General features: G+C 57.9%; 2 protein-coding genes across 2 annotated transcripts; one reads left to right on the top strand and one right to left on the bottom strand.

Annotated features, from left to right (window-relative positions):
- Window positions 1–5884: 5884 nt before the first annotated feature.
- Window positions 5885–6634, bottom strand: IQCF6 (IQ motif containing F6). The gene is made up of 2 exons (XM_036331539.1): window positions 6402–6634; window positions 5885–6253 (listed from the first exon to the last, which is right to left on the bottom strand). Exons 1-2 carry the CDS (start codon window positions 6471–6473, stop codon window positions 5885–5887), a joined length of 441 nt encoding a protein of 146 aa, XP_036187432.1. The 5' UTR covers window positions 6474–6634.
- A 527-nt stretch (window positions 6635–7161) lies between these two features.
- Window positions 7162–11576, top strand: LOC118668630 (IQ domain-containing protein F5-like). The gene is made up of 3 exons (XM_036333822.1): window positions 7162–7221; window positions 10379–10492; window positions 11142–11576. The coding sequence occupies exons 1-3, from the start codon at window positions 7162–7164 to the stop codon at window positions 11574–11576; spliced, it is 609 nt and encodes a 202-aa protein (XP_036189715.1).
- Window positions 11577–13704: the final 2128 nt, after the last annotated feature.

The following is a 13704-nucleotide window of genomic DNA, read 5'->3' as shown; positions in this document are numbered from 1 at the left end:
CAGGGCTTAGCAGCAGGTTCACATGGGCACGAGCTCAGGGCACTCCAGTGGGGGACCTGGACGGCGAGGGTGATGGGGCAGGAGGGCGCTGGCTGTGCCCCGGGAGCTGTGGGCTCGGCCACAGTGGGCCTGCCTGCCGCTTGGAGGAGCCCCCTCTCCCCCACATCGGTCAGGCTGAGCGTTTGGTGTGAGGAAGGAAACAGGGAGGAGGGGTGGGTTCCCCTGGTGCGAACCAAGTCAGAACCAGCTCGCAAGGTGGGAGGAGATGAGCGGTGAGGGCAGAGGCTGGGCAGTTGGAGAGCCACCTGCTGTGGGCAGGGGAGAGGTGGGAGGAGAGGGCCTGGCGGGTCCTGAGCCCCGCGCCCTGGGCCTCTCCCCGCCTGTGCAGGCAGGAGCCGCTGGCAGACGGCGCAAAGGCACAGGTTCCCCGCCCGCTGGGGGTGGGGGTGGGCTCAGCCAGGGGACAGCTGCCCCCTGTGGCCGAGGGGCAGTGGGCACCGAACCCGAACCCCAACAGCAGAGAAGCGGCAGCTCCCTGGATCCCCCAGACTGCGGTATCTGGTCCTGCATCGGGAGATGTGCAGGCCAGAGACAGCGTCATTTTTAAGCAGGTTCATCGTGTCAGAGGCCGGCCAGGCTGGGGAAGTTTGGGTGAGCCGTTTAAACAACAAAAACAAGACTGGAAAACCCACCTCAGGATGCCCAGTTACGTCCGAACGTCACACCAACAATGGCTGCTTCTTTAGTGGAAGTGCGTCCCCATGCATGTGTGCGACATACGCGGACAAACATTTTTGTTGTTTACCTGACATTCAACTTTAACTGGGCGGGTGGTGTTTGTACTTGCTAATTTTTTTTTTTAATATATACTTTTATTGATTTCAGAGAGGAAGGGAGAGGGAGAGAGAGAGAGAGAGAGAGAGAGAGAGAGAGAGAGAAACATCAATGATGAGAGAATCATTGCTTGGCTGCCTCTTGCACACCCCACACTGAAGCTCTGCAGCAGCGCAGAGTACCAAAAGGAAATAAAAATATTGCCTCAAGCCTCCTCCTTCAAATATAACCGCCGGTGACATTTCGGGCGTAGCAGCCGCCTAGACAGATCCCTGCGTTTTCACAGAGAGAAACCCTGTCATTAAAGTGGGATCAGGCCATATGTCTGTTTTCCTTTTTGGTGAGAACGGTTTAATTTTACTCAGTCCTAAACTGAAGATGAATCTGACGTGAAGCTGAAGCCATTCCTGAACGCCACGTGGGTCTCCTCCCGGAGGGCAGTACAGCCCCCCCCCCCCCCCCAGGGAGCCCTGCGGTCAGAAAGCAGCCAGCCTGACCTCGGAGTCACCCCTCCTTTCCGCTTGGACTCAGCGGCACCCTTCTCGCCGCCGGGGAGCGGAAGGAGGCGGAGGGGGCCCTGGGCCTGGGGCCTGGTGGCCGCCAACGCCTCACGGTGCACCGGCCCGACCAGGGGAGCCGGGCACAGGCACAGGTGCCAGGCGGCTGCCCTGCGCGGGGCGGGCTGCCCGCAGGTGAGCGCGCCTCCCTCGGGGGCCACGTGCACTGGGTCCCGGAAGGGCCTGGGCGCCCTGTCCTGGATCCTTTCTCCACGAGAAATAAATACACGTGAGGCCAGGACAGCGTCTGTCGTCCCCGAGGCCGAGTCTCAGAGTCTGCAGCGCCCTCTGGCGGCCTTCAGCGCGAGTGTTCCCATCAGCCACCCTGTCCCCGCGGCCGTCCCCTGCTGAGACGCTGAGGACATGAGTTACTGGGGCGGACACTGTCCGGTGTGGTCGCTCAGGTTCTGTTGTGTGACAGCAATGTGCTTCGTGGTTTAATGTTCCTTCTCCGGCTAATGTACCCGCAGGTCACCCCGATCCCCTTCCTCCCGTTCCCCATCCCTGAGTCTAAGCTTCCTGTGTGGCTGGCACTGTGCCTGCCCTGTCCCCCCCCACCCCCACCTCTGCCTCCTCCGCACAACAAGGCCCCCCATTCGGCCAGAGTCACCTCCGTTGGCCCAGGTCAGCATCCTCATCACCAGGTAGAACCACAGGGGCCGAGGCCGGTGCAGAGCCTGGGCTGGGACAGCCTTCTCTCAGTGCTTCCCGACTGTGACCTTTGGCCTCTCTCAGCCCAAAGGAAGCAGAATCTCTAGCCGGGCCCAGGACGGGCCCTCTCTGCGTCCCCTGGGAGGCCCATGTCCACTGAAGGCTGAGAGTCAGACACAAACCCTCGCCGGGCAGGGTGGGGCCTCCAGGCTGGTCCTGCAGAATCCCCCTCACGGTCAGCTCAGCGTGCAGACCTCACGGGGTGCCTGCACTTGCTGCTGCGGGAGGGGGAGCAGGGAGCTGTGTCGGAAGCTCCTGAAGGGGGGGCCCCTGGAAGAGCGAGGTGCCTGGCCGCATCACTGCCACAGCAGCTGCCTGAGGGAATGGGCATTGGAACCTGAACCTGCCACACCTGTTCTGGAGACACCCTCCCCTGAACCCCAAACACACACACATGCACACGTGTCTATGCGCACCAAATATATGTGCACATGCATGCACTGCACCTGCATGCACACATGCACACACATATGTGTGCATGCATACACACACACACACACACACACAGGCCCCGGGAGGGAAAGCCTGGCAGGCCGGGAGGCCCGTGAGGACCTCTGGCATGTGCATCGCCCCACTCATCCCAACTCCCTTGCAAGGCCGTCCATCACGAAGCCCGGGGAGGGCCCTGGACCTCTGGGATGCAGGTTCAGGGGCGAACCTCCGAGGGACACAGGCTGAGAGCGAGGGACCTTGGGCGAGGACGACAGCGCAGAGACTGAGAGATCAGATACAGAGATGGCTGAGCCACGGATGCCGAGAGGCAGTAGGAGGCCCAGTAGAGCTGAGGCCACCAGCACACCTCGCAGACCCGCAGAGGGTGTGACCTCTGGGGACCGTTAGGGGACAGAAGCAATCTGTGTGAGGGGCTTGGGGGGGAGGCCAGCACAGCTGCCTCTAAGGAGGTGGCAGCATTCAGAGGCTGCACCCCAAAACGAATGACCTTCCCCCTGATCCCACCCTAGTTCTCCTCAGCTAGTTGCCACCCCTTCGCCCCCCACGCCTGGTTCTCCGGGCTGGGCCAGCAGCGGGGAGGAGGAGGGGAGGCGAGTGGCAGGCACAGCTGCTGCTCCCAGCCCCTGTCCTGGCCTCCGCACGGCAGCTCTGGCTGGCTGCCCCCCAGCGAGGCGCAGCGCCTGTCCTGCTGTTACCCAGCTGGGGTGCCCCGTCCTCCTGGCTCTGGGCCAGGTGCTGTGCAGGACGAGGGGGGACTCCCCCACCCTTACCCCCCGACCCCACCCCATGCCCTACCAAGCACAGGCCTGCAAGATCCAGGCCTCCTGGCTGCTCGGCTTCGGCCAGACTCTGTGTCCTTCCCTGAGAGGCGAGGCCTGGGCAGGGGCTGCAGAGGAGCAAAGCTGGTGCCTCCCGGGCGGGGGCCAGGGGCCGGGTCGGACCGGCGAGGGGTCCGAGCCTGACCTGGGCCCTGGGGTCTCTTTCAGGCTCTTGATTGGTCAGGTTTGCACGAGGAGCCAGGGCCTGGGGAGCCTTTTTGGGGTGGAAGCAGGAAGGTCAGCGGCCAATCCCTCTTCTGTGGGGCTAATTCCCAAAGGGCGAGACTGTGGTCAGGAAGCATTGTTTTTTATTTTATTTTATTTTATTTTTTTAAATTAAATCTTTATTGTTCAGATTATTACATTTGTTCTTCTTTTTTTTCCCCCCATAACTCCCCTCCTCCCAGTTCCCGCCCCACCCTCCGCCCTCACTCCCCACCCAATGTCCTCATCCATAGGTGCACGATTTTTGTCCATTCTCTTCCCGCATCCCCCACACCCCTTTCCCCCGCAGGAATAGTCAGTCCATTCCCTTTCTATGTCCCTGATTCTATTATAATCAACAGTTCATTCTGTTCATCAGATTATTTATTCACTTGATTCTTAGATTCACTTGTTGATAGATGCATATTTGTTGTTCATAATTTGTATCTTTACCTTTTTCTTCCTCTTCCTCTTCTTAAAGGATACCTTTCAGCATTTCATATAATCCTGGTTTGGTGGTGATGAACTCCTTTAGCTTTTCCTTATCTGTGAAGCTCTTTATCTGACCTTCAATTCTGAATGATAGCTTTGCTGGATAAAGTAATCTTGGTTGTAGGTTCTTGGTATTCATCACTTTGAATATTTCTTGCCACTCCCTTCTGGCCTGCAAAGTTTCTGTTGAGAAATCAGCTGACAGTCGTATGGGTATTCCCTTGTAGGTAACTGAGTTTCTTTCTCTTGCTGTTTTTAAGATTCTCTCTTTATCTTTTGCTCTTGGCATTTTAATTATGATGTGTCTTGGTGTGGTCCTCTTTGGATTCCTTTTGTTTGGGGTTCTCCGCGCTTCTTGCACCTGTAAGTCCATTTCTTTCACCAGGTGGGGGAAGTTTTCTGTCATTATTTCTTCAAATAAGTTTTCAATATCTTGCTCTCTCTCATCTTCTGGCACCCCTATAATTCTGATGTTGGTACGCTTGAAGCTGTCCCAGAGGCTCCTTACACTATCCTCGCATTTTTGGATTCTTTTTTCATTTTGCTTTTCCGGTTGGGTGTTTTTTGCTTCCTCACATTTCAAATCATTGACTTGATTCTTGCGCTCCTCTGGTCTGCTGTCGGGAGTCTGTATAATATTTGTTATTTCAGTCCGTGTATGCTTAATTTCTAGTTGGTTCCCCAATATAAGATCGAGGGTCTTATTAGTTTTCTTGTAGATCTCATTAAGTTTATCGGCGGCTTCTAAACAGTTCTTGAGAGACCGTAAAAGTGTGGTTCTGAACTCTATATCTTCCATTGACAATTTTGTCCTGTTTCTTTGTCTCCGCATTTTTTATGCTTCCTTGGTGTACCCCCTAGTGGTCTTTGTGCGCAGTCTTGTAGTTAAGCCTTGATTGTTGTAGCTAATACCAGGGAGGGTTTGACCTCCAGGCCAAGTGGCTGTGAGAATCAGCTGTGTCTGCAGTGAGAGAACTTCTGTCCTCTAGGGAGGTGCTAATCTAGCCTTTGCCTGAGGCTATCCGGCAAATGCCTCTGTGCAGGGCTTGGGCGGGGCGGGTCGCACAGGATCAACAGGGTGGGCCGGAGAGAGCAGTTATGGCGGCTCTCAGTCCTGTCCCCAGGGGCTCTGCCTCTCTGAGTCCCAGCACCCGCTGCAAAGCTCGGAGAGAAAGCTGCACTCGCTCTGACCGAAGCCAGACAGTCCCGCTGCTCCCGTTTGAGTCTGGGTCCCTAAAGACTCGCCCGGATCTGGAGCTCAGAGTCTGCGACTCCCTCCCGATTGAAAACGCCAACCACGCCCTCCGCCGCCAGCCCGCTCCGCACACTCCGCACCTCAGAATTTGACTTCAGCACTGCGCCTCCTCTGAGTGTCCGTATGTGTTTCTCTTTCCTCCTAGTTGTAGGACTTCCACTCAGCCAGCGTTCCTGTGGTTCTGGGTGATGTCCCTTCCGTTTTTTGGTTTCACTTTTGAAGTAGTTGTTCAAAGCAGCAAACTCCGGCGTTAACCTATGCCGCCATCTTGGTTCAGGAAGCATTGTTTTTTAAAATAATCGTTTTTTAATTGATTTCAGAGAGGAAGGGAGAGGGCGAGAGAGAGGAACATCAATGAGGAGAGAGAATCATGGATCAGCTGCCTCCTGCAGGCCCCCTACTGGGGATCGAGCCCGCCACCCGGGCATGTGCCCTTGACCGGGAACCGAACCGTGACCTCCTGGTTCATAGGTCGACGCTCAACCACGGAGCCTCCGGCCGGGCAGTAAGCATCTTTATTGGAAGAAAGATCCAGCCCCCTGGCTCTGCCGGCGGGCGCCCTAGGCCATGAGGATTTCGATGTCCAGCTCCAGGTGGCTGGCTTTGACCTCATAGCAGCCCTGGAGCAGGCCCCGGGTCTGGCTGGCGTGCCAGCGCCAGTGGGACTGGATGGTGCAGGCCGCCTGGCGGGCCTGGAGGAAGCGCCGGCGGGCCTGCCACATGCGGACCTGGGCCTGGACCTTCACCACCGCCCACTCCTGGCAGGTGTAGAGCCGCAGCGCCAGGCGCCGCCTCTGCTCCAGCGTCTTGGCCTGCGCCGACCTCCACCAGCACTGGATGGCCCAGGCCCGGAGCGCCGCCTGCAGCAGCGCCTGGCGCACCCGGCCGCCGCGCCACCATGCCTGGATCCTCACGGCCGCCTTCTCTCGCTGACGGGCAGGGGAGAACACGGAGATGCCCGTGAGGTCCCCGCTTAGTGCCGTCCCGCCTCGGTGCAGTGAGGAAAGGGGGCCTGGCCTGGGGGGCCCCCGACCTCTCGCGTCTGGGTCCCACCCGTCCGCTCAACCCTCCACTCACCGGTAGACACTGCTTGTCGCCCTCAGGGCAGGTCCCTCCTGCACTGGCCTTGCTCACCTGTCCTGTGTCCATGGCCCTGGTCTTTAGAGCGCGCTCACCCAAGGTCAGGGGGGTCACCCTAGTCCTCAGCCCCGCCCTCAACTGTTAGGCACCGCCTCCCGGGACTCCGCCCACCTGCCCCCTGGCCCCGGGCAGGTGCCCGCAGGGAGGTCTGAGCACCTCTCAGCCACTCTCCTCTCCCCTGGAGCCTCTCACCCGGACCAGCTGCCTCATTGAGGGTTCCCAGCGTGTGGGGCCCTGCCCTCACCTCTTGCCTTCAGACGTAGCTGGTAACTTAAGTCTTGCCCCCCGCCCCCCAGTCACTTCTTGCTGTTGCTGCTGGTGGCAGGGAAGGATTCCGGCAGCTTCCCTCCCAGCTTTCACGTTGGGAATGGAGACTCCCAGCCCCTGTGGATTTCCGGGGCTGACGGGAGGGGCCTGTCTGTCCCAGGCGGGCGTGTGTCTGTGGAAAGTTCCTGAAAGCAAGGTGTCTGAGCTGCGAAGGGAGGGGCCTCCGCGCCCACTCTGGCTCCTGCCGCCTCCGTTGGGTGTGCAGGAGCTGCGGCGTCGTTGGGGGGTGCACTGAGCTTAGTTAGGGGTTAGATTCATGAGGCTTACAGGCTCCCCTGGGAACGGATACCTGATCCCTGGCCATCCTGTCGGCACCAGGCCAAGGCCCCTAACTGTGCTTAGGGGCCGCAGTGCTGCCGTGGCCACAGGGATGTGCCCCGCTGTGAGGGCACCTGCCGGGGACAGACGGACGGACGAGCAGGAGGAAAAGGTGAGGTTTGGAAGCCTGGAGACAGGCTGGTCGGTGAATCCCTCCCCAGCAGACAGGTAACCCGCTGGTAAGGTTCTATCCCCCCACCCCACCCCACCCCAATGCCCGCCTGACCCGGGACAGACGGACGTGAGGATGCAGCTCTGCCCGGCTTCAGTGGAAACGTTGTGAAACAGGTTGGTCACGACTCCTGGCTGCGAGCGCCCCCAGCAGAGCGTCCACCCGTGTGCGGGTGCGGGTGGGCCCGAGGCTCCCTCAGAAACAGGCTCCCACAGGAAGTGCTGTTTGCCAAACCACCTGTGAGGAAGCAACGAAAGGCGATGCAGCTGAAATCCCGGGAAACTGCCCGGGAGGTGGGGCGGGCGCTAACGGCTAGAACGCTGCTGCGTCTGAGCACCTGCCGCCCCGGAGAAATGTGCCATCTGTTGCACGCCCTTCCCCACCCTCGAGATCCACTCGCCTGCCTTTGTGTCTGTCCTTTTGTGGCCATTTCATGTGAATCCTCACCTGAGGGTATTTTCCCACTGATTTTTAGAGAGAGTGGGAGGAAGGGGGAGAGACCGAGAGAGAGAAACATGGGTGTGAGAGCGACACATCAACTAGGTACGTGCCCTTGACCAGAATGGAACCTGGGCCCTGCCCGCTGTGAGGGGCAGCGGCCGCCAGGCCTCCTGTGTCCGGTCCATCAGCCACGTACCCAGTTCTCAGCCTCTCGGGAAACGGTGGAGCCCTCAGGACCAGCCAGGGCCCCCGGCGCAGGCTCCAGAGGCTGCAAGCACGCTCTGTCTTCCTCTTCCCCTGAGGGCCTCAAGGTCACAGTCAGGAGATGGAGCCGCGTTTCCAGACCCCCAGTTAGGGCTGCGGCTGGGGGCGCAGGTGGTGCCGACCGGCCGGGAAGCCGCTAGCCCTGGCTCCAGCACGCGTGTCGTCACCCGTTTGTCTGCCTGAGGCCTGCCGGGTGCCCAATGCCTGCAGGACCCCCCTGTCCGTGGCGACCGCTCCCGTGCACTCCAGGCGCCTACAGTGAGGGCAGTGCCCGCCGGGTTCTTACATGAAGGCCCTGCTCTCAACCATGTGACCTCTGCATCCTGTCACAAGTTTCCGGGGCGGACCCTGGTGCCTCCTTTCACGACTGTCACTCTGGTGAGCAGCCACTTCCGGCAAAGGCCTCCGTCACTGCATGAAACAGTCGGCCCTGGCGTCCGCCTCCACCCCCCAGCCCCACCTGCTGGATTCCGCAGGAGGGACCACTTAGGAAGGGGCTGTGGATGGGGTCAGCGCTCTGGGCTCAGTCATCCAGGCCAGGTGTCCATAGTTAAGGTCAAGACACCAGACCTGCCCGGCCCGTGTGGCTCAGCATTGACCTTCAGAGGTGAGAGCAGGCAGAGGGGGTCCCTGCTCCTGCAGTGGCTGCTGCTCACTCACCTCCTGACTGTGACCTTGAGGCCCTGAGAGGAAGAGGAGGAAGAGGAAGAGGAAGACGGAAGCGTGTTTGCAGCCACTGGAGCCTGAGCCGGGGGCCCTGGCTGGTCCTGGGGGCTCCTTGCTCTCCTGAGAAGTTGATAACTGGGTATCCGGCTGATGGGCCAGGCCCAGGGGATTCAGCCAAAACATTTCCTCTGCCCCCTTAATCCCACCACCACCCTCAAGGATGATTCTGGCTCCATTGTTATAGTATATACACCCTGACCCCTCCTTTTAAAATGCCTTTTTTTAAAAAGTGTTTTTATTGATTTTAGAGAGAGAAGGAGGGAGAGAGAGATAGAAACATCAATGATGAGAGACAATCTTTGGTCAGCTGCCTCCTGCATGCCCACTCCTGGGGATTAATTAAGCCCACAACCCCGGACATGTGCCCTGACTAGGAATTGAACTGTCATCTCCTGGTTCATAGGTCAACACTCAACCACTGAGCCACACCGGCTGGGCTCAGTATATAAACTATATAATTCTTTATCGCTTAAAGTATTATGGAAGTCTCCTTTCTCCCCCGTTGACCTCTCCTTAGCCACTCCCACCCCCAGCACACGCCCTCACCCACCCCACTGTCTGTGTCCATGGGTTATGCGTATATGCCTGCATACAAGTCCTTTGGTTGATCTCTTCGGGAAATATTCCTTATTGTAGCCATCCTGCAGTCTGTCTAGAGGTGAGTCAGGTGGCTCTGACCTTCCTTTTCCTCATGACTAATGAGCTTGGACAGTTTTCCATGTGCTTCTGGCCACTGGTAAATCTCCTTTGGTGAAGAAGGACTTGTTTAAGAATGTGGTTCCTGCCCTAACCAGTTTGGCTCAGTGGATAGAGCATCGGCCTGCGGACTGAAGGGTCCCAGGTTCGATTCCGGTCAAGGGCATGTACCTTGGTTGCGGGCACATCCCCAGTTAGGGGGTGTGCAGAAGGCAGCTGATCGATGTTTCTCTCTCATCGATGTTTCCAACTCTCTATCCCTCTCCCTTCCTCTCTGTAAAAAAATCAATAAAATATATTTTAAAAAAAAAAAAAAAGAATGTGGTTCCTGACTCATTCTTTCTAATCATTTGGTTCCATTGCTTCACTGAAGTCCATGTGTTTGAGTGCCTGATTGGTAGAGTGTAAATTGTCTCAAATTCAGATTTCCAATCAACCAGACTCTGTACACTTTTTAGACCAATGGGCTAGTGTCCGGGAGCCTTGAGTAATTGGCCAAGGGTTAGGTATTTATGGAAAAAAGAATGGAGAGGCGTTACACATCTTTTTACCCAAAAGGCCTCAACTGTGGGGAGGCATCCTGGCCCCTGAGTCATAGGGGCCCTATGACATCACAGCGCTCTTATGACATCATAGTGCTCTCCCGCCTCCTCTCTTCCTGCCCGGGTCTCGGCTTGAGGAGTACAGAACTGAGAGTGATGGGACCACCAAGCTCTTAACGATGGAGCATTTGGGGAGGGGATGAGACTTGAGAAATTAGAACCGCCTATTTCCAAGTCATGGGTATTCGATTTTGTGTAAGAACAGCCAGTCCCCTCGGTGCCCACAGGGGAAGGTAGATTTCCAGGGGCCCCAGGATGCCATCCTGCATCGAGGTCTCTGGGCCAGGAGGTGGGGTACGTGGTGGTCAAGGCACACGGTTGTGCAGGACCCACCTACCCACGCCTTTCTCCTCTGACTCTGATCACAGAAGGAAGGCCAACTTTTAGAAATCATAATCGAAGATACTGAAGATATCATCTTGCTGGTGCCACAGGAGGAGGAAATTAAGAAAGCACCTCCGGCCCCACCCATTATCCCACCGGTAGGTCTGTGGGGACCTCACCGTTGAGGGTGACACTGACCCCAGCCTGCACCCCCTCTCACCCATGTCACCCAGCCGTGAGGGGACGTCTTCTCTGAGGCCCACAGCATGGGGTGCTCAGGGCACTTGCCATCCAACCAGGATGCATTTGTGAGGGGAAGACAGAGCTATGAGTGATGCCTCGGGAACAACCATCACAAAGCGAGAAGGCCCCGGAGCCCCCCAGATACGGGGTTGCCCTACCCAGAGCTGGAGTGGACAAAGAGGGGCTCCTCCCTGGCTCTGCCCTTCTCCTGGCGCCTCCGGGGCTGAGAAAGGTGGGGTGAGACCTGGAGAGTCGCTTGTAGGGAGGAGAAACCCTGGCCATGAGTGAGTGGGTGGTGAGGGCTGTGTTAGGGGAAGGCATTGCCAAGTAAAGGGGAACCCAAGTCCCAAATCGTGTGGGAGCGTGGGCAGGCGCATGCCCTCTCATTAGTCTGAGGCTTGAACCTGTCCAAACACTGTAGCCACTCTCCACACCCCTGCCTTCTGAGGCGGGGGCTGTGGCTGATAAAGGACCAGGACCCCTTCCTGGCACCTCCTGGGGCTGAGGTGGGTGGGGAATGGGTCCCGAGTGTCCCTTCCTTTTCCTGGCTACCCCTCCCTACAGGTAAAGAAGCCCCGTGATGAGGAGCAGCAAGCCACGCAGATCCAGGCCTGGTGGCGGGGCACCCTGGTGCGCCGGACGCTGCTGCACGCCGCGCTCTGCGCCTCCATCATCCAGCGCTGGTGGCGGCGGGTGCTGCGGGAGCTGCCATTGTTGAAGCGGAAGAGGCAGCTGGAGGCCTACGCTCGGCAGAAGTGGGCGGCGGTCCGGCTGCAGTCCTGGTTCCGCATGTGGCGCGTCCGCGTCCGCTACCTCCGCCTGCTGCAGGCCACCCGCATCATCCAGCTGTACTGGCGCTGGCACAGCTGCCACACCAATGGCTTCCTCCAGGGCAGGTACAAACTCACAGCAAACCAGCTGGGACTTGATCTTGAGATCTTTCTAGGGTCACAGATTTGTCGGATTACGGAATGCATCCCCTTCCCAATAAAGCACTGACCAGGTCTGCTCCAACTCCGTGTCCCCGCGTCTCTGTCAGACCAGCTCCAGGAGGTCCTTGTCTCTGAGAAGGAGCAGAGAAACAGATGGCGGGTCCGGGTATCTCCCAGGTCAGCCTGGAGGCAGCGGCAGGGATTGGCTGGGCTGGTAGGGGAGCAGCTAGGGGCCATCAGGCAGGCAGGCAGAGGTGGTTAGGAGCCAGCAGTCCCAGGTTGTGAGAGGCAGTCGGATATCCCCCGAGGGGTCCCGGATTGGAGAGGGTGCAGGCTGGGCTGAGGAACCCCCCCTTCATGCACAAATTTAGTGCACTGGGCCTCTAGTTAAGTAATCCTAATATATAAAAAGCCAGGGGCCATCATGACCGAAACAACCAGACAGCAGGCTGCATGGGGCAACCAGGCCAGCGGGGGCGGGCAGGAAGGGGGGGGAGATGGGAGAGTTGGGGGTGACCAGGCCGGGGCAGTTGGGGGCAACCAGGCTGGCAGGTGGGGGCAGTTAGGGGCAACCAGACCAGCAGGGGGGCAGTTGGGGGCAACCAGGCTGTGGGGGGGGGGCAGTTAGGGTGATCAGGCAGGCAGTCAGGTGAGCAGTTAGGAGCCAGCGATCCAGGATTGTGAGAGGGATGTCTGACTGCCAGTTTAGGCCCAATCCCTAAACTGACTGACAGACATCCCCCGAGGGGTCCTGGATTGGAGAGGGTGCAGGCTGGGCTGAGAGCACCTACCCCCACCCGCACACGAATTTCGTGCACCGGGCCTCTAGTAAATACATAACACAAGCATAAGCTGTTTTTGTGTGCTCATAGTTATAAATCTCCTATTTCCCACTCCTGTTTTTATATATATATTTGTATATTTTGACATTTGACATATATATTTTTTAAATCCTTACCTGGGGAATGAGGGTATTTTTTGCCATTGATTTTAGAGAGAGTCTAAGGGAGTGGGGTGGGAGAGAGAGAGAGAGAGAGAGAGAGAGAAACATCAATGTGACAGACACATTGATTGGTTGCCTCCCATATGAGCCCCAACCTGGGGCCCGGGGATCAGACCTGCAACCCAGGTAACACGCCCTTGACCGGGAATCGAACCCACGACCTTCCGGTGCCCAGGCTGATGCCCTAACCACTGAGCAGGGTGACATTTGACATCTTTTTAAAAAAAATAATCCCTTTCTGGCTTGGGAAAGACAGCTCCTCCCAGGACTAGCCAGTTCCGAGAGAGAGAGCAAAGGACTCAGCCCTGAGCACGCCTTTGATCCTTTAGCTTAGCACAATGTCTAAGGCAGCGCCTCCCTCCTCTCCCCGGCCTGTGCACGCCAGGACGAAATCGCTTTTCTGCTCTCCTCACCCCAGGGCCAGTACCAGTGTCTGGGGAACCACTCCCACTAGCCGGTCCCACGCTGGGCCGGCCCTGCCTTGCCTTTCCCACTCCAGTGAAGGCCACGCCAAAGCCCTTTCCTCCCTGCTGTCTCCTGCCACCTGCCCCAAGCCTGAGGCTCCTGCCCGCCCCCCCATGACATGGGGACCCCCGGGGAGATCTGAGCACCTGCGAGCATAACAAACGTTCCCTTGTGCCTCTCGTACTCTCTCGTGCCTGGGAGGCCTGGAAAGCTGTCCATTCTAATCCCTGCAGTTCTAATCCCTGACCACACTGCTCACTCTCCACGCCTCCCTCTCTACACCTGGCTCCAGTGTCCTCGCTTATTAATGTATGTGCTCAGCCCCAGGCCACACATGAAGTCGTTTCAGAACCACCAATCCACATTGATTTCATTTTATTTTATTGATTGATTTCAGAGAGGAAGGAGGAGGGACAGAGAGGTAGAAACATCAATGATGAGAGAGAATCATGGATCGGCTGCCTCCTGCACGCCCCCTCCTGGGGATCGAGCCCCCAGCCCGGGCCTGTGCCCTTGACAGGAATCTAACCCGGGACCCTTCAGTCTGCAGGCCGGCACTCTATCCACTGAGCCACACCAGCCAGGGCACCAATCCACAGTTCTGTGAAAAGCAAACCTCCTCACTAGAGGGTAATGTTTGCATGTGGGCTGGTTTGTGTTCGGAACATGTAGTCACAATGCCGCCAGCAGAGCTGGCTTCAGTGTGGCAACCCAGGGCCCCCCACCT

The sequence above is a fragment of the Myotis myotis genome, unplaced genomic scaffold (genome assembly GCF_014108235.1).
Source record: "Myotis myotis isolate mMyoMyo1 unplaced genomic scaffold, mMyoMyo1.p scaffold_m19_p_13, whole genome shotgun sequence".
Lineage (NCBI taxonomy): Eukaryota > Metazoa > Chordata > Mammalia > Chiroptera > Vespertilionidae > Myotis > Myotis myotis.
This window is presented reverse-complemented; position numbering and strand designations above follow the sequence as displayed.